Source organism: Grampus griseus, assembly GCF_964374135.1.
Source record: "Grampus griseus genome assembly, chromosome: 10".
NCBI classification, from domain to species: domain Eukaryota; kingdom Metazoa; phylum Chordata; class Mammalia; order Artiodactyla; family Delphinidae; genus Grampus; species Grampus griseus.
In genome coordinates this window covers 2,425,712-2,451,744 of record NC_139004.1, presented here as the reverse complement: position 1 = coordinate 2,451,744, position 26,033 = coordinate 2,425,712, and the positions used below count along the sequence as shown (strand labels likewise).

At 57.9% G+C, this 26,033-nt stretch overlaps 1 protein-coding gene across 1 annotated transcript; it reads left to right on the top strand.

Moving 5' to 3' along the window:
• The first annotated feature begins 11 nt into the window (after positions 1-11).
• Positions 12-25,588, top strand: PXDC1 (PX domain containing 1). The gene is made up of 5 exons (XM_082663622.1): positions 12-740; positions 13,266-13,357; positions 13,853-13,970; positions 20,987-21,098; positions 24,579-25,588. Exons 1-5 carry the CDS (start codon positions 485-487, stop codon positions 24,694-24,696), a joined length of 696 nt encoding a protein of 231 aa, XP_082519748.1. The 5' UTR covers positions 12-484; the 3' UTR covers positions 24,697-25,588.
• The last annotated feature ends 445 nt before the right edge of the window (positions 25,589-26,033 follow it).

Genomic DNA, 26,033 nt, shown 5'->3' with positions numbered 1-26,033 from the left:
CGGCGCCCGGGTTTCCGCCCCTCCAGGCAGCCGGGGGTCCCCGCGGCCCCAGCAGCGCGGGCTCGGGAGGCGGCGCGGGGCGCTGAGGCCAGGCCCCCCCCTCCTCCGCTTGGCGCGTCCTCTCACCCGGAGGCGGGGAAGGCGGACGCGACCGCGGCCTCGACGTCGGCGGCCGCGCCGCCCGCGAAGGGAAGCGCCTTATAAGCCGCCGCTCGGCCGAACCCGCGGCTCGTCGCCGCGCCATCCCGGAGAGCTCGCGGAGGCCGGGCCGACCCCAGACAGACTCCGACTCCGGACAGACTCCCGACCAGCGCCGGCTCCGGACAGATCCTGGATCTGTCCGACTCTGGACAGACCTCGGACGGACCCCGGCCCCGAACAGACACCCCGGCTCCAGACCGATCCCGGCTCCGGACGGACTCCCCGCGGACCCAGGCCCGGGCGGGCGCGCCCCCTGCCGGCCGGGGCATGCTCGGCCCGCGGTATGGCCTCGGCGGTGTTTGAGGGCACGTCGCTCGTGAACATGTTCGTGCGCGGCTGCTGGGTGAACGGCATCCGCCGGCTCATCGTCAGCCGGCGCGGCGACGAGGAGGAGTTCTTCGAGATCCGCACCGAGTGGTCGGACCGCAGCGTGCTCTACCTGCACCGCAGCCTGGCCGACCTGGGCCGCCTGTGGCAGCGCCTCCGCGACGCCTTCCCCGAGGACCGGCCCGAGCTGGCGCTCGCGCCGCTGCGCGAAGGTGGGCGCGGGCCCGGCCTGGGGCAGGGGGTCGCGGGGGCTCCTTTGAAGTGCAGGGAGGGGGCGCAGGGGCGGTTATTAAGCGGGGATCGCGACATCCCGGCCCCCGGCACGGGACAGGGACCCTCAGACCTCCGCCCGCCCCCGGGCGGTGAAGTGCAGTGGCTGGTGCGCAGGAGTCGGCGCACGGGGCCCGAGGCCGGCCAGACGGGCGTCCTGACCGTCCCCAAGGCGAGCCACCGGCCCGCGCCAGTGTCGGGCGGCCCCTGCGACTCCCGCCGCGGCCGCGGCCGGAGAGGCGGGGGGGACGTTTGGGAGGAGTTAAGGACAGCGTCCAGCTGGGGTCGCGTCGTGTCTGGCAGCCCCCTCCGAGGCCACCCCCGGCAGGGCCGCGCCTCTTGTCCCCGGTGACCGACAGCCCGAGTGCGCGGTGCCACGCGGCCTCCGTCGCCACCAGGGTGGGTCCGCATTCGAGTTTGATGAGCCCAGAGGCCTCCTCCCGCGCCTTGTGACTTTCCTGGCTCGCAGGGACTGGGTGGCTTCCCGTTTCCTCTTCTCGGCCCACGGGCTGGCCTTTGGAGGCCGCGGAGAGGAAGCGAGAGGCTGAAGCCGAGGCAGGAGGACTGGGGTCCCCCCTGCCCCCTCCCACACACACGCGTGACCACCTGCAGCGCTGGGAATCTGGTGACACTTCCCAGCGCCTTCCTCTAAGCAGATCCCTGGGGCACTTTAGGGGGCATTTACTGAAGCTGCCCGTCTGCCTGAGGTCTTGGGATAATCTCCACTCCGCCCCACGCCCCCCTCCCCGGGACAGCTCCCACCCGTGTGTGAATTATATGGGTAATTAGCTCATTCTCATGACACATTCTCGGGCAGACGCGTCACTTGGAAAGGCTCCCAAAGCCAGCACGTGTGCAGGCCCTGCTCCCCTGAGTCTCGCTTTCGTGCTGCTCTGGAGGGAGTTTAGTGGTATTTCAAGCATGGCAGCAGTTTACCTTGATCTACTGTGTGTGTGTGTGTGTTGTTGTTTATCAAATGGATGCTGGAACAAGGCAGGCCATAAACAAACAGGAGTCCCCGAGAGCTGGTGGAGGGCCTGCCCTCCCCCGCCCTCCCCATACCCTCCCCCACACCCTCCCCCCCGCCCTCCCCTGCCCTCCCCCATACCCTCCCCCCGCCCTCCCCCCATACCCTCCCCCCGCCCTCCCCTGCCTTCCCCCCATACCCTCCCCCATACCCTCCGCCTGCCCTCCCTTCTGCCCTCCGCCTGCTCTCCAGGTCTCACTCTGTCAGAGGACCCCGCTCAGCTGTGACTCCAGGCTCCCCACTTGGCTCCGCCCCTGTAACATAGGACCTGACACTCACTTTTCTTGTGCGGATTGGAGTGCACCCTCAGTGTCCAGCAGTAGTAAGCCCTCCGCAAAGGTGGCTTTTGTTGTCACCCCCAGCGGCTTCTGGTGAGGGTCATAGAAGGTGGGGAGGAGGGCGGAGCTTCAGTCGCCTTGGGATCTGGTGAGGAAACCACCTTACCCGGAGCACAAGGGTTAGGGTGCGCTGTGCACTCGCACGCCCTGGGCTCTGTCCCTCCGCACAGGTTGTGCCTGGTTGGTTCTGGGTTTGCGAGGTGTCAGCGCACCATCCGCAAGGAGACAGGAAGAGGGTGACCACCAGGGAGAAAACAAGGCGCAGAAGGGGTATGATAGCTGCTTTCAAGTGTCTAAAGGGAGAAAAATCGGCAAGAAATGGGTATTAGGTTTAGTGGGGGACACGCGGGGCGGCAGTCAGGTGAGGACCAGTTGTGTGTGAAGGCCTTTCGAACAGCCCACGGTGGACTGTGGGAATGTCTTCTCGGCTGGAGTCCTGACCAGAGGGCCTCCTGCAAGGCCAGCTCAGCACCCCTTGAGGAGAGGAGGTGGAGGCCCGGGGCCGCAGGACAGGCGACCTGAACCCTCTGTCTGGTTCCAGGTTCTCTGCCTGGAGGCAAGTGGCCCCTCCCCCAGCACTACCTGAGTTTGTTGTACACCCAAGGGAAGGCCTTTTCCTTCCTTAGAAGGAAGGAAAGTCCAGGGAAGTCGTTTGCTAAGTAAAATACATCGCCATAATGCAAAAGAAGCGTTCACCTTATTTCCAGGTGGATTTCCTATTTGCATAAACAGATCGTCTGGACATACAAACCGTACACACAAAAGGCATCCAGATGTGTGTGCTGTTTTAGAGATGCCAGGTTTTCTCAGTGCAATTCCCCATCAGATTCCCTCAGTTTAAATTTATTGCATGTTTCTGGGCTGGGTTACATTGGCCCGCTCATCTCTTTAAAAAGCTTTGCAAGCGTAGGTTTGAGAACCCGTGCTGGCAGCAGGCTGGTAGCTCTTGTAAATGCAGGACTGAACACCTCCAGGGGGTGGGAGCGCCTTGGGTCCGACTTGCATCTTTGATTCTGCGTGCAGTGAAGGGGATGCTGAGCCCTCTGTCTTGGTCCCTGGAGTACTGCAGTGGGAGAGTGCTTCTGTGCAGAGAGTACTTTTCCTTGATTCTGCACACACACTGGTGCTAGCCTTGGCTGTCTGTCTGTGGAACGTGTATGTTTCCTGGTGACACGTGCGCAGAGATGTTTAAACCCCTGCGTGGAGTGGCGGCACGGGGCTCACTCGCCCACCTCTCTGGTCTTCTGTTTGGGCGAGGCTGCCCTCAGGACTAGTCTTGCTTCTTCTGTCCTCTTCCTTGGCCTCTTGGCCTCTCACCTTGTGCTCTTCTGCGTCTGGATCTGATATACCCGTCCTTCCTTTCTTGTGCCCCTGCCTGGGGGAGGGAGGTAGCTGCTCTCTGTGCATATCATCTCTGGGTGACCAAGGTGTCCCCTTCTGCTCTTTCCACACTCTGACACAGGTAGGGCCGAGTCTTTGACTTAAATCCCCTTTACGTAATACTTAACATGGTTCAGGGCTCCTGACCAGATGTGGCAAGGTCTCTTGCCTGTTCCATCTCTCGTCTGGGAAGGTTCACACTTTAAAAGACAAGGATGCAGAATTTCCCCAGTGACTGTTTGGGGCTCTTGGATTATTTTGATCCTTTTTAAAAAATAACACCTGTTTCAGGCCTTATGAAGTCATCACTGTAGAAACAGATTCTATTTCCAAAGTAGTCAGGTGACCTTTGATTCCTGATCACTGTCAAATCAACACTTTGGTTTTATATTCACTCAGCAAGTACCTACCAGATGCCTCCCCTGCACCATCATCTTCTAGGCGCTGGGGATGCAGCAGTGAACAAAACAGACAAACCCTGCCCTCATGACTCTATATTCAGGGTGGGGGAAATCCAATAATAAAGAAGATAAGTTAAAAAAAATGTTAGATGGTTCTGCACCTTCAGAAGAAAAGAAAAGGGAGGAAGGAGAGGAGCTATGACTTGCAGGGGCAGGGAGGGGTTCACTTTCAGATGGGCTGGTCCGGAAGGGCTCAGAGGAAGTGACCTGTGAGGAGAGACCGGGAGGAAGTGGGGAGAAAGCGATGTGGGTGCCTGGGGAAGAGCTTCCAGCCAGTGGCCAGAGCAAGTGCAAAGGCCTTGAGGCCGGCATGTGCCCGGCGGCCCTGTGTCCTGAGGGGGCCGCTGTGGTTGGAGGGGAGAGAAGGGGGTGGAAGCAATGGGAGATCGAGGTAGGGAGTGGGCAGATGACGCTCAGCGTGGGGCTCTTGTCGGAGATGTAGAGCTCGGAACGGGAGCGACCTGATGTGACGGGCACGCTGGCTGCTGTGCTGAGCATGGCTGGAGAAGGACCAGGGCGAGCCGGGGAGACAGGGAAGGTGTGAGAAGTGGTCAAACACGGACGTGTCTGGGAGGGAGTGCAGGGTCTATGGAGAGACCAGATGTGGGTGTGGGGAGCCTTGGGCGATGCAGGAAGCCCGCAGGGGGAGCTGACGGAGGGCCCAGCTTTGAACACGGTATTTAGTGTTTTCTCCAAATAAGGCCCCTCCTTGAGATCCTGTGCGTGGTGCTGGGGTAACGTCTGTTCACCCCTGTCACCGGGGACGTGGATCTGCCTGCGTCTTCATAGACCTTCTGTTAGATGTGAGATGGAGGGGCAGAAGCGAAGGCGTCCGGCACCGACCAGAGAGGCCTGGGCGCAGGTCCGCCAGCCAGGACACCCCGCCTCCCCACGGCTCTAGGGGACAGCGCTCTGCTCCCAGGCTCTGCTCTCACGTGGATGGGGAGAAGCTCTGTGCTTCCCCGAAACGAGCAGGGGTAGATCGCTGTCTGGTCTGGGGGTGAACTGCAGAGCCCCGAGTTTCCTTTCTTAGTGAAAGTGGCTAAAAAAGAGCAGAGGCCGCCCACAGGTCGGGGCAGCAGATCGGGGGGACAGAGGCCACCTCTGTCCGGCCTGACGGGCCCTTCAGTGGGCTGGGGTTCTGTCCTCCCCCCTCACAGCCCAGCCCCGCCCCCATGCATGGCTTCCCTGGAGGGGGTCCTGCCCCTTCTAATGGGGAGAGGGGCATTTTTCACTTCTCTGGGGCATTTTGGGTGATCTTTCTGATTCACAGACCTATTTCGAATCTCTTCCATATATAGGGCTGCCGGGCTCTGCTGTCCCCCCGGGAGCCGGCTGTCTCCTCTCTTCCTAAGGTTTTATGTTTCTTTCCCAGACCCACACCCTGCTGTCGCTCAGGCTTTGTTCCGAGTTCCCTGTCCGGACTCTCCTTCCTCCGTGAGTGACGGTGTGCTCTGCGGTCCCATGGTCTCATCCGTCAGAGCTCCGGCCGTGCCGTGGGCCCAGGTGACTCGGGCTAACTCCCAGTCAGAGAAGGAGCGGCCAGAAACTCACAGAGCTTGTTGGTTCTGGAGCTTCTAGGCCTCGCTTACTTCCCACTAGATTTCCAAGGGGAAACTTGGCTCTGCATCTCAGCACCGGGACCGGCTGGTAGCATCTGGGTGCCCTCAGGCTGGCCCCCAGGGACGCCGTCGTCCTTTTCTCTCTTTTAACAACTCTGGGCCTGGTGTGCCTCCACTGTGCGTTTTTATAAACACTTTTCCAAACAGCAGGAGGTGTTTCTGGTTGGGAGCAGTCAGAACTAGGGAAGATGGGCGTGCAGCGGAAGGCAGCAGCAAAGCCTCTGCGGTACGAAGCAGGGTCGGGGCCGTGTGGCCGCTCCGTGAGGCTCGGTGCGGAGCTGCAGGGCGGGGCCGCGGAGAGGCTGGCCAGGAGCGATGACCCCACGGGCGAGCACGGGCGCCCCAGGCCCCGGCCCCTTGGTGCGGGGCGTCTTGCAGGGGCAGCGGCCGTCAGCAGAGTACATAGGGAACAGGGAGTGAGGGCGCGGCGTTACCAGGGGTTGACGTTGTCCCACTGAAATCGTTTTTATTGGTGTTCTTGTTCACTTTCACTTCCTCGGGTGACAGTAGGCAGCCACCAGCCCTTTCGGTCGTCACCACTGACAAGATGGTCCCCATGTCCCTGAATGGGCCTGAGAAGCTCCCCCCCCCCCCGCCCCCGCCAGGCACTGGATCCAAATCCTCCCCGTGACGGGGGCAGGGAGGGGCCTGAGGCGAAGGGCTGGACGCCTTTCTCTTCTGGTCGGGCCTGGGCTCCCTTGAACCGTGGCAGCACAGACAAGACGTGTCCTGTGTCACATAGAAGCACAGACCACGTGCCGCGACGTTGTCCTCCAGGCAGGCCCCGCAGGGCCCCGCTCCCCCCGCCCCGACGTGGGTCCTGCTCCGCTGCCGACTTACACTGCAGGTCGTGCCGCACGTTTAAGAACAGGCACCTCCGTCGTCCTGTGCTGGTGTGTGACTTACAGTCAGTAGGAAACACGACGAGCGGCATTTGGACCGAAGGTGGGGGCAGGGAAGGAGCGGACGTGGGATTAAGGCTGTTACCACGGTGCCTGCTCACCACCAGAACCCCCTGCTTCCCGCAGGGGAAAATCCAGGCCCTGCGAGACTGGTGGACCCGCCTGGGGACACGAGGTCACGGCGGGAGGAGGTTGGGCTGAGCGGCCGAAAGCACCAAGCAGCAGCTTTGGGACCAGGCAGGTGAGGATGCGGTGTCGGGCTGTTTCCGGTTCCCTCCCACGTGACTCGAGGCGGGTGAGGATGCGGTGTCGCGCTGTTTCCGGCTCCCCCCCACGTGACTCGAGGCGGGTGAGGATGCGGTGTCGCGCTGTTTCCGGCTCCCTCCCACGTGACTCGAGGCAGGTGAGGATGCGGTGTCGGGCTGTTTCCGGCTCCCTCCCACGTGACTTGAGGCGGGTGAGGATGCGGTGTCGGGCTGTTTCCGGCTTCCCCCCACGTGACTTGAGGCAGGTGGTTCAGCTCAAGCCACCGCTGCAGGGTTGATAAGCTGGCAGGGGTGGCATCTGCATGGCCGCCGCTGTGAGCGCTGAAGCCACGACAGAGCCATGCTGGACGGAAGGCACCGTGTGAGGCGGAGCTTCTGCCCTTTGCTCTGGGTAGCCAGCGTCCCTCACCCAGAGCCCTCCCGGCGGGGGTGTGGCCTCCAGCCTCCTGTCCTAGGGAGGTGGGGACGGCGATGGCGCCTGAGAGCCGGGGGAGTGGGGCACCCGATACCTCAGTGGGACCCCTACCGACCAGGCCTGGGGCTTTGCTGGTCCAGAAATTGGGATTTGGTGCTTGGCGTGGGTCAGGCTCGGGGGCAGTTTTCCGAGGCAGATGCTCTCAGTGTGTATTTTCTATGAGAAATAGAGCTGCCACGGGGGCAGAGCCTGGGTGGAGAGCCGGGCCCCCCTTGGCCCCCAGGGGTGTGTAAGGCTTGTCTCAGCCCTTCCGGCCCGCTCTCGCCCTCACCCCTGCGCTGCAGGTTCCCTGCTGGGTTTTCCTGGTGACACCTCCCTGCGGTCAGTCTTGGCCTCGTGTCCGTCATCCTGGGCAGCATGTAGGGGCAGGTCTTGTCGCCTGGTGCCCGCTTCGGGATCAAGTGCTTCCTGTTTTGAGAGCCTGGGACAGCTGGCGTTGATTCCCTAAATTCCTTCCAAGTTTTAAGACGGACTAAGGCGGAGTGAGTGACTCCTTAGCCGTGTTGAGTCTGAAGGTTAGTAAGGAATTCTGCCTGTGGTGGGAGAAGAGCGAGGCGGCCGGAGAAGGAGGGGCTGGCGGAGGGATGTGGTGAGAGGCGGGCATCTCACAGGCCTGGGAAGAAGCGGAGGACAGAAGTCTTCCCGCAGCCCCTTCCCGGGGCTTCCGGACCTCTTGTCTTGTCTCTGCTCGTCTCTCTCCTCCGCCTCCTTTCCCTGCCCTGCTTCTCGTCCTTGCAAAGACGGGGAGGAGATGTTCCTGTCCATCAGTGTTGCCTTGGGCATCTCTGGGCCAGGGGAGGGTGATGGGGGAGGGGGACCGAGCCTTGTGTGCAGCAGGGTGGGCATGGGGGCAAAGGGTGGGACCCCATGGATGGAGCCTGTGAGGTCAGAGTCGCCACGGGGTCCCAGGGAGCGAGGGCTGCGTGGGGATGCTTGAGTTTAGCAGAGAATAACCACTTTGGTTGAGCTCAAGCTCATCGCTGAGTGAGTCCCTGCTGGTTTTATGTTGACTACCTATTTAGAGGACAAGTATTTACGAAGTAATCATTGACAATTTTCCTGGAAATTTTAAAATATTTTATTTCCAAAATTTGTACGATCCTCAGCTTTTAAAGAATATATATCTCGTGACAGTGCCCTCCGCACCTCGCCCGAGCCGCCTGCTTCTCTGGGCTCTGCGTGGATGGACTTTTGAACTATGCCTTCTTTGACTCAGTTGGAAAGTCCACATCACAGAAGATTTCCCCGGGGTCTGCCATGGGAGTCTCCTCTTAAGGGACTGGCATCCTCTGGGTAACGGACACTCCTTCCCAATTGACCCGAGAAGCATGTGTCTTCACTCCCAGAATTACAGCGGCAGAAGGCGCTCAGGCAGATTCAGCCCTGAGTCTGTCCCTGGAGGCTGGGACAGTCACCAGAGATGTTCAGTCCGAGGCCTCCACCCACGGAAGTAGGACGTGGAACCAGGTGCCTGAGGTTAGGACACTGGTCCGTGTCTGCTCCCTCAGCCTGATCTTTGTGCTGATACAGTTTGGGTTCAGTTTGGGTTCCGAGAATGCGTCAGGTGTTTGTGTTTGTATAAAGACCTAACCCAGGAACTGACAGAAGCTCGTTTGGAGTTCTCGATTTTCAAGGGTAAACTAGTTTAGACAGAAGGGGTACCCTGGCTGCTCAAGGCTGAATTTCAACCCCCAAAGGGATGTGAAATTGACATACCGAAATGTACATAGTCGTGTCATCAATCTTACAGTTTCAAAGTTTTGGGCTGTATCTGGATAAATTTCTCACATCACAAATTGTGTAGAGTGAAATTTTTAAAAATTGAGATTATATTAGTGATGATGCTTTATCAGAAATTAGAAAATTTCCTGGGGCTGTGAAGTCTTCTGAGTCAGTTTCCTTAGAACTTGGGTGTGGCGGGTGGACCGCATCCCTTCCCGCTGTCCTCGCTGGACTGCGTCCCGCGCCTTCCATGGACTGATGGCGCCTCCTGCTGGCCGGCCCTGGAACGGCAGCCTCATAACCAAGGGGGGGGGTCTGAGTTTTTCTGTCCAACTGCAAATTTACAACCATTTTATCCGCTTGCATTCTTTAGAATCACGATCTCAGATAGTAAAACTGAGTCAAACAAGATCCCCACAGTTTTCGTTCGATCAACCATATTTGGAATACAAAAGCTAAAAGTTCTAGATAGTCCTAAATTATTGGACGTAAGCACATTTTTGAAAATGAAGTTTAAAATAGTTACTGTAAACAAGTGACATTTGGAAAAGCTCTGCCGGTCATCAAAAGCCAAAGCTCTTGGGTCACAAAGGAAGAATACAGCAGGTAGGACAGAAAGCCCCCCGACTGCCTGTACGTAGTTGAGCGTCCCCATCCACTGTCTGTCCTGGGCAATGACACAGGCCCCAGATGTGGGCTCTGCTCACACCCCGCGCCGGGTGCTGTGTCATTTTGGGAATTGATGCTGATCTTGGGTGTTTCCAGCTGGTGTTTCGGTTTCCAACAGTTGAGAACTTGAGAAAGCTGATGGGGGCGGACCTCAGTGGGTTTGAGACATGAAATTTTAAAGGAAGCTTTATTTCATTTCTGCACTGTGGCCCCAAAGCACAGTTTTGGGTTTGTTTGTTTGTTTGAATGTTTTCCTTCCGCATTTAGTACACCTCCCTGTTTAATGGGAAACACCTTTAAAACAACTGAAGGAGGGAGATTTCCAGGCCCAGGAGGGGAGGGAAACGTGGGTGCTGGCGTTGGAAGAGGGGCCAGGCCATTGGAAGCCCCGTAGCCAGTGGTGACCCCTTCCTGCCCTGATGTGGGGTGAGGGAGGCGCTCTGTGGGGGCCAGGTAGCCTTGGGGGCCGCCCCTAGATGGATGCCAGTCAGCCCAGCCGAAGCCATAGCTTCATGAATCTCCACCTTTGATTCCCTGCCCAGGGAAGAGGTGGGCGTCCTTGTCATTCACGTGGACGGCTTTCCTTGGGGAAAGGAGGACATACCGTGGGAACGCGGAGCCCGATCACCTTGGTTGTCACCCAGAAGCCACTACGCCACGGGGAGATAAATTATGACGAGGGGCCCCCAACCAAAAGCCAAAGCTTAAGAAACTACCCCTGTCACTGTTCCTGCAGGAGGGAGTCCAGTGTGTGCTTTCGCCATTGAGATGTTCTCAGCCCCTCTTGTCGTGAAGCATGTTTTCACTTCCAGAGAGCACCGTTGGGCTTCTCCTCAGAAGCATAAAGGCAGGTGAAAGGCAGCGATAAGGTCGCAGCTTCCACAGATGGAACCAAACCAGAGTGGCCGACAACTAGGTGGGTTTATTGCCACCTCGGTCTCGGGCAGCTGTCGTCCGAGGCCTGTGACCCTGAGCCTGCTGGCCGGGATCCGCTGGGGTCAGTGACCCCGAGAAGCAAGAGACGTGGTTGGCACCCGTAGGCTGCTGGACACACACAGGCGATAACTCGTCCTTGACTCTGTTCTCTTGTGCAACTTTATTCCATCAACAAACGACCAACGACCAGTGAATCCCCTGCGGGTGTCAGTGTCAGTGTCAGGCCCTGTGCTGACGGCTGACGACAGGAGGGGACCCTGGGCACCTCCTACACTCAGCTTCACAGGTGGGCTTGGGGAGGCCACAGGGGAGGGAGCAGGTCTGCTGCAGAGCGGTGAGTGCTGCAGAGGTGGGGTGGATGGAGCTCTCCCAGAGCTCAGAGCAGACCGAGTCCCGCCTGGTGGGTGGGGGGCTTCACAGAGCAGAAGGCGTGTCCCAACCCACGTGGCCTTTAAGAGATGGTGGGATTTTCCCACTCGAGCCTGGAGGTGGGGGAAGGCCAGTGGGCATGAGTCCCCCAGAGGCAGTGCTGTGTGGTGCCTTGGACCTGTTCCTCGGGGTTGGGATGAGGATGTGGTAGTCACAGAGCAGTGGAGCTGGTGAGGTTGGCGAGGCTTGGACCCCCAGGGTGTGTGCGCTGAGCCTAAACGCTTACGTGTTCCCAGAGGCCTGACCACGTACTTCTTGCCTTTCTCTGCTTCGTCTGGAAAGCAGGTCGCCAAGAAGATAGTGTTGCCAGGTAAAGTACAGGACACCAAGTAAGTTTGAGTTTCAGATAAACACTGAATAATTTTTTAGTGTGTTTATCCATACTGTTGCATTATTCATTGTTTATCTGAAACGCACCTTGAACTAGGTGTCCTGCTTTTTGCTTGCTAATTCTGGCAGCCCTGAAAGAAGATCAGCATAGAGCAGAGTGTGTTTATTTGACGGAATGGTACCCTGGGTGGTTGTAAACCCAACCATGGGCTACACGTGCTCTACGTCCTAGGAGGTGGGTGTAAATACGCCGTATGCGTTGACCGGATGAGAGGCTGATCCTATGAACTGTCCTTACAGAACACAACTACTGTGCCATGAACTCGAGTGATTTAACACCAGTGTGTTAGATGTAACAGAAGTTGAAACGTGACAGTCGTTTTGCTTGTCTTAGAATAAAGAAGCTCTTTCTGGGGACGACTTACAGAATTGTCCTGTCTCTAAAAACAACTTTGCAGAGGACTTTTCAGCGTCCCTCTTTTCCTCTCTAGACTTGTCCGTAGGAAGCAAGAGGTCACAGAGGGGTGTGTGTGCGTGTCTGCGTGTGTGCTTGTGCGTGTGTGTAGTTCTAAACAAGAAGCTCAGGGCTGAGACCCTGGCACCCTGGTGTTCTTTCTCCCTTCTCGCTGCCCCCAGCCTGCAGGGTGGTGGGTAGGCCAGGCAGCCTAGGTGAGAGGAGAGGAGGTGGCCCGGGCCCCTCTCTGTGGCGATGGCTGGGGAGTCTTGCTGAGGTTGCCAGCGCGGGCTGTGTGGACCGAGGCTTGGGGTCTTTGGCTGTCTGCCTGGGTCCGTGTGGCTTGAGGTGGGGTGGGCAGGACCAGATAGCCCACTGAGAAGCAGGCCCCCGGGTGGCCAGGTGAAGGTGCACCCGGCCTGTGCTCCAGGAGGTCCAGGGACCCCCTGCTCAGCCCAGGCCTTCAGAAGCGCCTCGCCCTGTGTTTGGGACGCCCCTGGTTTCCATGGACCACGCGTTCCGGGGCCTCGTAATTTCAATCACGTAGTTTAGGAGGTTAATTTAACACTACGTGGACTTGGTGAGCTGCCTGCAAAATGAACAACCCTTTCTCACCTGTAAAACAAAACCAGAACTTCTGAAAACTGGGATTCAGTGACTGAACATAGTTCTGGGATTTCAGCCTCTGTGGTTTGGTCGTAGCTCACCGGGACCAACATCCTGGATCACGTGAAATGTCCTTGGGAATGTGACCTGCTCCATCCCTGGGAAGCTGATGTGTAGGAGCTGTGCTGGGAAGGTCTGTGCTCTGCACTGCTCAAAGGAAGATAGAAACGCACCCCGAGTCTCCGTGCCACTAGCTCTCGTGTTTTAGAGACAGAATACCGCGCTTTTTAGTAGCCAGTCGAGACTTCCGGTAACCAGAACGAGGGTAGGAGCCGATTCCTGGAAAGTGCTGTGAGTCACGCCCGCGCTGGTTTTCTCTGGGTAGAGATGTGATTTTTTCCCTTCCAAAGCCCGTATCTAAATGACTTGTCTAAACACAGGCTCCGTTTCCACAGGACCTGTGGTCATCTCAGCTGTGTCATTGGGGGCTGGTGGGTCCAGCCTCCCCCAGCTACAGCCACCACGCTGGCGGGGACTGAGCTCTGGCCTTGTCCAGGGTGCGGCTGGAGAGTCCAGCTCGGAGAGGCCTCTGATGGTGTCTCTGTGGCTTTCAGACGGACAGCGTCCACTGCAGCACACACGTTAATCACTCGTTGGGTCGTTGAAACTTAAAACGAGGTTGAGAGCCAGGCTTTCGGGGCAGGGCTGCACCCACGTGAGGCCGAGTAAACTTCCCAGATGTCTTGCATGGAGGGTGACGCCAGGGAGGCGTCATGTTGTTCTGTAGTTGATTCGGGAGCACACGTCTTGGTGTGTTTTTCTGATGGAGGCATTTCTGTCTCAATCCCAGGGCTGGTCGCCATAAAGGATGCCCACGACATCGAGACCAGGCTTAACGAAGTAGAGAAGCTGCTCAAGGCCGTCATCAGCATGCCGCGCAAGGTGGGTGCGCAAGGTGGGCGCGCAAGGTGGACGCGCAAGGTGGGCGTGCAAGGTGGGCGCGCAAGGTGGGCGTGCAAGGTGGGCGTGCAAGGTGGGCGTGCAAGGTGGGTGCAGGCGGACGGGCGGGGCCGGGGCGCGCTTCCTGGAAGTGTCAGGTGGGGTTAGGTGTAAGCCCAGGGAAGGAAGGCTCCTCGGGCTCTGGGGGCTCCGGTGCTTTCTCCCTGGGGAGGCAGCGGAAGTGACGGGCTCGCGGTTTACTGGAAAGTGAGGGGAGATGGACGTGCGTGAATGCTGGCGCAGACCAGGCACGAACTGTTCCCACTGTCCCCATCCTGTCCGTCCCTGGGCCTCGAGCTACCTGAGCACCTGACAGGTGAGTGGGGAAGCGGCCCCGTCCGCGCTCAGTCCCGCAGTCTGAGCAGTGCGGGGCCACCAGCGTCAGACGGGCTGCCTCACGAGAGGAAACTGTGTAGGAATGAACGTGTTTCTTCCCAGTATTCCAGGTCAGAAGTCGTGCTCACCTTCTTTGAAAGATCTCCCCTGGATCAGGTGTTAAAAAATGACAACGTCCATAAAATTCAACCCAGCTTTCAAAGTCCGGTGAAAATATCAGGTGAGAGCCACAGGGCCACCAGAAACCTTCCCAGCCCACTGTCCACGTGCTGGACACACCTCCCCCACCTTGGGATCCAGAAATACAGCCCAACAGAAGGGTGGAAGCAGCAGGGGAGGGACTGTTTCCCGATTTTTATGAAACAGTGTGTTTCTACCTACTGACCTGCAGTTTACACTCTTCCTACTTCCAAAGCGAGTTATCTGACGTATAAATTGGAACGTACTTAAATAGTCTATGATGAAAGCATCAGTGAGGCTTTTTTTTTGTGGTACGCAGGCCTCTCACCGTTGTGGCCTCTCCCGCTGCGGAGCACAGGCTCCGGACGCGCAGGCTCAGCGGCCATGGCTCACGGGCCCAGCCGCTCCGCGGCATATGGGATCTTCCGGACCGGGGCACGAACCCGTGTCCCCTGCATCGGCAGGCGGACTCTCAACCACTGCGCCACCAGGGAAGCCCTCAGTGAGGCATTTTGAAGTGAATTACTGGAATGCGTCGTCCAGCCTGCAAAAATAAGAGTTCGCCTAGCGCAACACTGACTTGGTTCTTGGCTTTAGGGCGAGGGGACAGAAGGGGACACATGGTGTAGGTCTCCTTAGCGTGGACACTGGGTTGAGCCTCTGACAAATGTCAGCAGCGCTAGGAGGGGATGGTCAGCCGTCCTGCGGGTCAGAGGGGAGCGAGGGAAGCCTGGGTTCAGCCCGGCGGCAGCTTCCTCAGATCTGGGCCTCACGTGTTGCTACGACAGTAGACTCTGTTTTTGCAGTACTGTCGGCAAAGCCTGTGAGGGGCATCTTGTAGGAAAAGAGGTCTGTCCTGGAAGTCTCAGGTACCAGGCTTCCCCAGGCAACTTGTCTGGCCTGAGTGAGGTTGTGTGGGCGTTTGCCGGGCGCAGAGGGGATACAGCTCGGCCAGCGGTGACATCCCACAGGTCACCTTGACGTGAGGGGAGGCGGGGGGGCGGGGCGGGGTCCCTGTGTCCAGCACTTGAGTTCTGAGTGGAAGGAAGGAAAGAGGAGGGAGCGGAGGAGGGGGGCTCAGAGGGAGGTGATGGGGAAGAATCAGCAGGTGAGGGGACCTGAGCCCAGAGCCATCACCTGAAAAGGAACTGGGTCCCAGTGATGGAAAGACGGAGGGGGCACATTGGGGTGATGGCTGACGTCACTGTTATAAAAGTGTCCTTACTGAGTGATATACCAGGGCAAGGATGAGAGTCCTTAATTGCGTGCTGGGGCACGGCGGGCAGGGCTGGCAGGTTCTGGGAACCCGGGATGGAAAAGTTACTTTTCGCTCTGACCGTGTGTGCGCAGGACAGGGTTCAGCCTGGGTTTGCGTGTCTGCCACTTTTGTCGTCTTCCCAGGAGAGCTTCGTGTGTGTCCTTAGGAAGATGATCAGGGGACTGGGGGCCTCTTCTTAGCTAACGCCTAGCGTCCAGAACCTTCTCTACAGGAGAGTGAAAATGGCGGTCAGCCCTCCTGACCGGATGTCCGGGGACCCCAGTGTCCAAGGCTCAGAGAGGCTTCAGAGTGTGTCGGGCTCTGTGTGCTGTCACCTGGAGCGTGGGCATCTCTGTCCTTCAGTCTTGCACGGAAGAGCCCCGGCCCTGGCATCTCCATTTTGCTTGATTTCTTTCTGTTTTGAGCAAACAGGAGAACCGAGAGCCGCAGGATCCTTTCAGGGCCTGGGGTTGGTGGCAGGCGCAGGTTGACCCAAAGGCCCCAGGGCGTAAGAGGGACGGGTCGGCGCTGCATGCAGGTGCTTCTGATGGCGACAACCTGGCGTCCCCAGCCCCCGTCTCAGTGCCTTGTCTTTACTGCCGATTCAGATAAACTCACGACCCAAGTTTACCCCAAAGCGCTGAAAGGAAGGAAACAGGATTGAACAGGGGTAGCGCTGGGGTCCCACGTCGAGGTTTTAACTACGTTCTTGTGTTGTTTCGAGAACTGAGGACAGAGGTTTGGGGTTCCTCCTGCCCACGAGCTCAGGAGGCCTGGCACGCAGGTCTGGGAAGGCAGGGCCTTGGCCTCCCCATGCAGGCTGGGAGCCCGGGTCCTGGGGACATCGTGCTCCCTGCTGGGGCATCACAGGGGGGAGTCACTGTAGCCACCGCGGTGCAGCACAGAACACTTGGTGACACAGGGCTGCCTGACAGTGGGCTTGGTAAGCAGCTATTGCAAGTCAGCTGCAGAGAGCACGAAGCCTTGTGCCAAGACCACGGCCTGAAGGCCGCCCTGCACGGGAAGCTGGCGGGGTCACCCCTTCCAGAGCTGAGGGTCTCCCATGCCTGGGGGTCCGTCCTCCTCGTCTGCCCTCATCAGTCAAAGGGGTTCTCCCTGGGATCTTCGCCCCCAACCTCGCTGGCCCTCCTTCTGCCTGAGCGCGTGGCTGGGTGGGGCAGTTCCCATGGCACGTGAGACGTGCTTTCGTTGTCCACTGAGACAAGGATGTGGCAAATTCAGAGAAACTTCTAATGAAAACTGTTCGGTACAGTAGCGCTGCCAGCCGCAGAGGGCCTGGAGCTGCGTGGGCAAGCCCTGCTCCTCAGTCTGGGCCCGTATTTGCGCTGCGCGTGGACTCGGGAGTCCCCGGGCGCTGGGCCTCAGGACCCGGAGAGCCAGGCGCCCTGAGGACTGAGTCTCCAGCAGCCCAGCCTCTCCCCGGGGTGTGTCCTCAGTACCGACATCGGCCACCAGGACCTGACTTCCTGGCTCATTCATTAATGGATTTCCTGTCATCCTGGGCATGTCAGGCAGTGGTCACTCTGGCTTTCCATGTCACCGTCGACCCCTCTGCTCCAGGCCCTGGGCCTCCTGCTGGCTGGGCCCTGTCTCCTCCCTCCCCACAAGCCCTGCCCGTCCACGTCCCTCCTGTCCAGCTAAATTCCACTCGTGCATGGAAACGGCCGTGCCCACTGTCACCCCCTCCCCCAGACTTCTCAGCACCTTCTCAAGCCTCTGATGTGGCATCCTGGGAGGTGGTGCCCTGGCGGACAGCCCTGACGTTGGCCCACTCTCAGGCCTCCTGCAGTGACCTCTAGGTTGACCGGCTAGGGATCAGAGGCTCCACTAGGTGGCGCCAGGCGCCCATGGTGTGAGAACCAGCACCGCCACCACCCCCCCACCCCCACCGGGGCCCCGATTCTGGCGAGTGCTCTGGCCTCTTAGGTGATGCTTTGGACCGGTGCAGCCTTAAACACTCTTCATCCCGTGTTAATCTGAAAGTTTATTACCGAGTCTAGGAAAACTTAGATTTAGTTTTCTACACCGTGGCTGTGTTGGTGCAGCTTAAAAGAAAGCATGAACCCCAGCCTCGCTCTGGCTGCTTGGATTAACTGATGTTGGCCTCAAAAATCATTTCATTTTTTAGTAACCAGGCATCTGTATATTCTCAACTTAATTTTCACCATGCGGGGAGAGTCCTGGTCTCCAGCTAATGAAACTACACGGCTTTGGGTTTTGTTCCGTTGCTAGAGACGTTGACAGTAGAACAGGAAAGGGGATCGGAGAGTGTGTGAACGCTTTCAGGGCTGAGACTGTCCGCAGGAAAAAAAGAATAGATGAATTAATGAAGTGAGTTATGGTGGCATATGGGGCATGTGAAAACGGGCTGCGAGTAAGAAAAGCAAATCACCACCAGCCAGACACTAGCCATTGTTGCAGGAATGATCCCTGGAAGATGCTGAGATTAGTGGGTGAAAGTTGAAGGAGAAGCAGAATTTGCACTTGCATCTCCACCAGGATCGTTCTCAACTACAAAGAGAGAGGGAGTATCCTCATTTTGGAGAAAACCTCCTGACCCGAGAGATCCAGACGACATCCCAGGAATAAGTGAGGCCTGTGGGCATCGCACTCCTGATCTCTGATGCCCAAGGGAAGGCAGCGTCCCTGCGGGTTCCTGCCGGACCGTCCACCTCTGTCCAAGCACGGAAACACCAGGCAAGTTGAGGCACAGTCAGTGAAAGACTCACCAGTCCGCGCCCCGAGTGTTGCAGCCACAGGAGAGATGAGGCAAGACCCAGGCCCTCGAGGCCGTCAGGGGTCACAGGAGGCTGAACCACCACATCTTCCTGCCCTGAGGGATCCGGGCCGGGCCCAGAACAGACAGAGGGATGTGGGTGAAACTCAGGTGCAGGAGGTTTTAGTTTAGAGTATTGCGCCGATGTTCGTTTCCTGGATTTGCTCGTCACACCATGGTTACGTAAAATGTTAACCAAAGGACGGGCTGCCGAGCGATCTGTGAAAGCTCTGCACTGTTTTTGCAACTTTCCTGTAATTCTAAAATGAGCTCCAAAAAAGCTTTAAGAAGTAAGAATGGCAAAGCAGGACTCTTCTTCATGTGAAGAAAATTCTGTATGCAAAAAACTGGCTTGAAAACGAACTATTTCATGGAACTGGCCATGTATGTGATTAAAGGTACTAAGCTGACTTCTAAGAAATTCCCATTTTCAGTATGTTTGAAGGCAGGCTTCAGATGCTGAAGCTTTTCAGTAAACGTCGCATTTCCTTTGGTTCTTTTTATTTGGGTGACGCAACAGATATGAGGACGCTTGGAACAACGATAGCAATAACTACCATTCGTGAGCCCCAGCATTTGTTAGATTCTTTATAAAAACCATCTCATTTAATCCATACCTGTGCTCCTTAGGATAGCTGGATACGGTTATTCCCCTTTTACGGACGAAAAAGCTAAGCAAGGAGTAAGCTGCTTCCCACGCTTAAGTGGCGGAAGTGGAGTTTCCTGGAGGGCCCAGCTGGCCCTGCAGACAATTGGCTTCTCTGCACAGACAACTAAGGAATGATTTGTAACAAGTTTGTTTTGGGGGCTGGTTCCATTTTCTAGATTCCACTTTCTAGAGCTCCAAATCTCACATTTAAGATAGATGAGGAAGTTCCTATACAAGGTGACTCCTGGCGACATTCACAGATGTTTTGCAGCACTGACGTTTGTTTTCACTTGTAGGGTCCTCCCCTCCAAATTCCCTTGGGAGGTGGTGGGAGAGAGGATCTGGGGGCTGTCAGCTGGCTGTCCTGAGGCCCCTGAGGTTTTACGTGCTTCCTGGGACAGGTTTGAGTCAGTTAATACAAGCAGTAAAGCAAGGGGTTCTGTGCTGTTGTGCATTTTAAATTGTGAAGCAGGGGAATATTAATCTCTCCTGTCGGGGTGTCGTCCCCTGCAGTGTCTGTCCACTCAGGCTTTGGTCAACGTCTTCATGCTCTTTTTGCACCTGGTGGTGTAGTTGACCCCAGAGGTTCCAAGCACTGACTTTTCGCTGGTTTTCAGCTCCTTCTCATGACTTACAGGCTGTCCGAGGCGGGTGGGCTCTGGGTGGGCTCAGCCAGGGAGAGGAGGTCGGGAAAGAGCCATGTGCTGATGCCACGTGGAGTGCGACCGACCTCGAAAGGCCAGTGAAACGAGCGCTGTCACTTCTCCAGAAAGTCAATTGGAAATTTTAGCAGTTACTTGGCAAATCCGACGGATGGATAGTCATTTTATCCTGGGGGGCAGAGGCAAGGAGAAAATCGACTTTTTTTTCTTCTTTTTTTTTGTGTAGTTTCCCTAAGTGTCTTCATGTGGAGAGAAATTCATAGAACTGAGAATCAAATACCCAGAAGGATTAAAAGTAAATAGGAAGTTACAATTTCACTTATTAAAAAAAAGCAAATCTGTACATGGGGATAAAATAATCTAAATTACGGTGAGATGTAAGAAATAAAACAATCCCGCAAACAACAATAGCATCAGATGCCCGACGAGACGGGGTAACGCTGGACATCCTTGCGGCCTGTGCCAGGGCCAGAGGAAGGGCTGTCTTGAGCTGTTTCCGTGCATCAGGCCCTGAGTGGGAAGATGATGATCATTGGATTTGAGGACCCGGTAGGAGTTTAGAGTCTGTTTGAAGCACGTTTTTAAGGTGAGGTTAGTGAAGGCCCTGATTTGATGGGACAAACGAGGCCCTGAGCGTGGAGCTCGACGACCAGGGGCTGAGGTTGGTTGGAGATGCACGCAAGGAGCTGGAGCCCTGGTGACCCTCCAGGTCTATCCTGGAGAGTCTGCGATCCACTGAGGGAAGGGAAGGACACACAGTCCCCGGGAAACATCAGTAAGAGCTTCCCCAGGTCGGAGAAGGGAGTCAGGTGCACTTATGTTTAAATGGACCAGATGGCGTGATGGAGCCTGGGAGCTAATAGGCTCTTAGAGTTGGAAGGGTCCTTGGAGAGCATCCAGGACAGTTTTGAAATTTCCAGTTAGGACACTGCGTCCGGTATCTCGGGGTTCCCTGCTGGGCTGCGCCGTGGAGTCCCAGGTCCCAGGCCGGTGCTGTTTCAGCTGCCCACGCCTCCGCATACACACACACACACACGCACACACACACCCCGCCACCACCGATGCTCGGGCTTGCCCTTCCCCCGCTCCCCTTCTAGAGCTGAGTGAGCACCAGACTTTGCACTTGGAATCTAACCGCACAGCCAATGTAGATACACAAAGATGGTCTCTTTGTTGCCCTTTTAAAATTACTCCAAGTTGTGCTTGTTGGTGAGAAGTCAGTTTATATATAGGATTATATAAAGCAGAAGGCGGAGTCACCCGTTTGGTTGAAAACGCACACGGATTGCGCTGGATCCTCACGGCGACCCTGGGCCGTGTTATCCTCACCTGAGACAGGTGAGAGCTTAGAGAGGTCAGGCGACCTGGGCAGAGCCCACGTCGTGTGCAGTCGTCTTAGCCTGAAACCCAGCCTCGTTCTGCTCCAGCTTCAAACCCACAGGGCGGGCGTATGGCGAGAGCGCTCGGACTGCCAGAGCGCCTTTCTGCGGGGGAGAGATGCCCCTCTTGACTGGTGTAGGGCCGGCAGGTGTGGCGCCTGAGTCTGGGCGGCGGAGCATTCTCTAAACTGTGGGGAAGGAGGGAGCACAGTAGGAGAAGGGGGATGTGGGGAGATCAGTGTGAGCCCAGACTGCAAAACTTCAAAGTTGGATCCCCTTCTGAATATTTCCCTTACTGCTTTCGCTTTCAGAAATCATGAGGTCCAATGGATTTTGCTTAGCAAATACCGAAACAATCGTTATTGACCACAGCATACCAAACGGAAAAGACCAGCACGCAGCTGTGGACCCCTCGGAGCACCTGTAAGTGCACTGATTCGAGTGTCATTTTACACACGAGGTCCCGAGCCGTCAGCCAGTGCCCGGGCCAGGTTCCCTGCCCACTCGGGGCTCTAGGAAGGGGACAGAGTGTGACCATGCGGCTGGCAGTGGGGAGGGGGGACATTCAGGAGGAGTTGCCTGGCTTCACCTCTGGGCTGTGCTGGGCCCTGGAGGGTCCGGGGCCACAAGCCTCCTCGTGGGGGCATGGTCTCCTGGGGTGGGGGGCGTCAGCTGCGTGTTGACCTCTCGTCGCCTCCCAGGGGGCTTCTTTGTGGCTCACGGGCCTGCCCTGCGAGGGCGGATGCGTCGGCTTAGAGAAGGCAGGCAGCTAAAGGCCCCCTGCCCTCCGTGCTTCCTTCCTCGGTGACAGAACAGGGACCACGATGGGGGCTCTAGGAGAGCCACCCCGGGTGCTGCCAGCCGTCTCGGGGTTATCGGGCAGGACCTGGCTCTGGTGACTGTCAAGGCCACGCCCGGGGCTCTCCCTGCGGTGTGAACTCAGGGAGTTCGTTCCCGTCTCCTGGCTCCTGTTCTCTCCGGGTGGGACCGCTGTGCTCTCGCAGGATCTCCTGAAGGCTCAGGTGACGAGCGTGGATGCCTGACACTGGGACCCCCAGGCAGCTCTGGAAGCTCAGGGTCTCCCGCGGGCACTTGACCGGCACAAGCCCGGAACCAGGGGGCCTCTCAGAGTCCGGGGGTCCCTCCGCACCCCGTCAGCCCCATGTGAAAGCGGACCAGGACCGACCCAACTGCTGCCGTGCCTCGCGCTTGGCCAGGACCATGCACATCGTACACACGGTGTGTGCACAGACAGCTCCCAGCCCGAGGGTCCCCCAAGCCAACTTGGAGCTGGCATTGTGGGTCCGAGGCTGACGTGGATTACACGGCAACGGAAGGAGGTCCTGCTGCATGGGAGGAGCTTCTGGCCGGGCTTGTCCTGGTGGAGTGGTTGGTGGACCACCAGGGGCTGCAGGGTCCTGGCTCTGGCTCTGCATCCCAGGGACCCTTTCTGTCTCAGAGGCCCCGAGAGGCCCTCTGCCCCTGGCATGAGGCCAGCTCTGAGAAGGAAGTTCAACCATGAATCGTTTTGGAGGAGAAGCATGGAGAGAAAGCAAGGGCTGTAATGTAACTTTTCCAGCCAGCCCGGGGCTCTGCACGGACAGGGCGACCCATCCTCAATCTGCAGCGCCGGGTTGGTGGGAGAGAAAGATCGCGGGGAAACCTCTGCGATCCCAGGGTAGCTTAACGAGGAGATGTCGGCCTCTGAGCGGCCCCGGAGCATCTCCAGGGAACTCGGGCTTGCCGGGCACTTCTCCAGGTGCCTGACCTCGGGCAGCCCCGCAGTGATGGTCTGCTGCCGTCTGTCTGTCGGGAGGGTCTGTCTGAACACTCCAGGGGACTCCTGTCCACTCTCCTGGCCACAGCTGTCCTCAGCGCTCCTCGACAGCAGCTGTGTGGCCCCAAGGCTGTGGATCAATGCTGCCGGGCCTGCTGTTAGGACCAGTCAGTCCCCATGCTGTCCCTGGGGGAGAGCAGCTACAGTACTCGGACCGGAGAGCCCCCTGCACTCAGGGACCAAGTGTGTGTGCCTGGCGGGGACGTGAGTGAGAGCGGGATGGCTGGCCTCTGCCTTGTGACCACCCTGGTTGGCTGGAGGGGTTGCCAGGCTCCGGGAGATTCTGCCCAGGCCTGGGGCGAGCCCTGACCCTGTCCTCACTGGTTAGAAGCAGGGGGATTCGCCAGGCCTGCCGAGGAGTCCGGGGGCTGATGGGGACCCCAGACTCCGCTGAGCATCCCAGGTCCCCTTCCTTCCCCGGTTCTCAGGGGATCTGAGGGCAGGAGGGGTAGCAGGGGCAGGAAGCTGCTGGGCGGGGCTGTGTCGTGGGCGCCACCGGGCCCGTCCCTCACCTGCCCGGAGCCTTTCCCTGCACCTAAGGGCCCCCTCTCGGCCTCACTGCCTGCACGGACGCAGGGCTCCACGCATCTCCACACACGCCCGTCAGCATGGACTTAGAGGGAAACCCACCTCCATGCCTTTCCTGTCTGATTTCGAAGCTGCCATCGCCGCCTCCTCCGCTTCTCCCTTGCAACTTAGAGGCAGCAGGCCTCCCTGGGACCCCGTCCACCCCACGTGCCCTGGATGCTGGCGGGGCGGGGGGGCACCTCTCCGCCCTCCCCCTCCCCCATCCCGGCTGGCTCCCCAGCCAGTGTAGCCAGGCTGGCGGCTATGTGGTTTGGACGCCTCGTGCCCTGCCCGTCGCTGCCCGGCTTTCCGCTGTAGTTGAACTCCTGTGAGGTCTCAGTCAGCGGGAGTCAGAGCAGGGACAGTGTGGACAGTGTGCTCGGTGGCCCCAGGCCCTCTCCGCTGCCCTGAGCAGGGCCTGCATCCGCCCCCCTCTGCCACTCCCCTTTGTTTGGACTGGTTCTTAGCTGGGGAACAATGGAAAAGGTACAGGCAGCATCTGTTTCCCCTCCTGGGGAGAAGGTCCTCCGTGCACTGTTTTCTCTGTGAAGAGTCTTTTAACATTTGTCGTCCTTTTTGTCCAGCTTAAGCAAGTGTGCTTAAGCTGAGGCTGGGTCAGGCAGGGCGCGGAAAGGGTTTCCATTCCTGGGGAATCCCTGTTGAGAAGGTATTTAGGTCACCTCACATTTGGGGCACAAACCCTTCCTTGAGCTCTTCCCGTGCCCGCCATGTAATGCCCCACATTGAATACAGGACCCAAATGCAGGACCCCACCCTCTGCTAACCTCTGCCCTCACCCAGCTCCTCCCTGACTCCTGCCTCCTTGGTCGTGTGTGCACGTGGCCCAGGAAGCAGTCAGGCTGGGAGCTGGGACCACACGGCCTTCTTCACCCGTCTTTGCCATGGTCCACAGGCCCAGCACGTGGCAGGTCCTTGTGCCTGGTCCACTCTGTGTCCCCAGCGCCTGGCCCAGAATAATCCCCAGATGGAGAGAGAAATACTCACTGTGTGAGTGGATGGATGGATGGATGGATGGATAGGTGGATGGATGGATGGGTAGATGGACGGATGGACGGATGGGTGGATGGATAAATGGATGCGTGGTTGGATGGCTGGCTGGCTGGCAGGCTGGATGGATGGACGGATGGACAGATGGACGGACGGATGGATGGATGGATAAATGGATGGGTGGTTGGATGGATGGATGGATGGGTGCCTCAATATTGACAGTGAGAGTAAATCAGTCTCTAAGGCCGTGAAAACCAAAGCCGTGATGGCTTTGGAGTCGGGCCCACGTGACTGATCAATTTGCAATCATGGTTCCTTCCACACTAGCTCCACACACAGCCTGGTGGTGGATGGGCCGGTGTCGTGGAGAGCCCTTCCGTGCTGTTCGATCCAAAGACCCTCCTGCCAGTGACCGTCTGCCCTTTGTCCAGTGCAGCGGGGCCGGGGGCCAGTGAGCCAGCCCTGGCCTCACCTCTGCTTTCCCATTTCAGGTTTGAGAACGGCGGTGAGTTTGCCTCCGAGCTGGAGGATGGAGATGACCCAGCAGCTTATGTCACCAACCTGTCCTATTACCACCTGGTGCCTTTCGAGACGGACATTCTGGACTGAGTCTCCACGGGGCCCCTCCTCCCCCAGCTAGTGACCGTGGCTCCACTGAAGTCCATGATGCCAGGGACCGGTCCTACCCAGCCGCCCGCGCCCACGGAGACCGTAAGTCTCCGACAACCAGGAGTCGGGTCACGGGGGTCCGGCACCCCTGCTGCTTCTAGGGGTCTTCCTGGCCTGTGTATGCATCCCCGGGACACACCCCCTCCACGCCTGGAGGGGCCACAAGTGCCTGCAGGACGTCCCGGGCCGGGTCTGGACACCGGCTCCTCCCCCTACGTCTCCTCCCTCCACAAGCGCACAGAACATTTTGCGTGGCATCTTGGTAAGTCACCAAGTTCTGGACAACACAGGCAGGTGTGTTCTGTCATCCAGGATTTCCCTGGAAACCAGGACGTGCAGCTTCCATTCCTGTTTTTTATCTTCTATCCGGAAACTGTGGGCTTCACGTCAGCCAAGGGAGTGTTTGCGGAAGGTTGGTTGTGAATGGGGTTTCGGCCGCGGGCATAGGGGAACCACTGACTGGTGCCCGTGTGATGAACTCTGAGTGGTGACGATTCTCCCGAGAGGAAGGAGTCCCCACCGGGGCTCCTACGAGGGCTGACAGCGCAGTGACCCCTGGGCGGCTGAGGGTCACCCTTCCTGCCGGTCACCAGGATCTCGGTGATACATTTGCCATATCCACCTGAGTGGATGGGAATCAGGGGGTCACCGAGTGCCCCCAGCGAGTCTCCCTCTGCCGTCGGGGAGGGTCTGGGCTCTGCGTGTTCATCTCCTCACAGAGAAAACTAACAACCAGAATTTCTCGTGTAAATAATAGTAAATTATTGAGAAGCCTAATTCTTTTACACAGTCTGTTTTTTAATCTATTTTAATTAAATAAAACACGTTACTCTACTTTTACGGGTTTAAGATGTGGCTCTTGTTACCCCTGCCCCACACGCTGCGCCTCCGGGCTGCCCCCGGCACTCCCGTCTCATTGTCCTTTAGGAAATGTGCTGTTCTCACCCTGGGGAATGATCTATCCAAACTGCAAAGTAAGCAAAGTGTTCTTTTGAGTTAGGGTTTCCCCTTTCTCCGTGCTCCTCGCTGGCAGCCCCGGGAAGCCGCCTGGAACCCAGCTGCGCAGCAGATGGGCTTCCCGTGGCTTTTGCGTCTCCCTCTGCTTCCAGCTGTGCTCAGTTGGGTTCAGCCTGCTTCTAAACAGGCTGTCAGGCGGCCAGTGGGGTCGACCAGTTGCCTTCTTCTCTTGGGGGTAAAGTTCAGGCCTGTGCAGGGTGGGGCCTCTTGCCTGGCGGGGTTAGAATCAATCACAGCTATAACCGCCTTCCAAGTTCCAG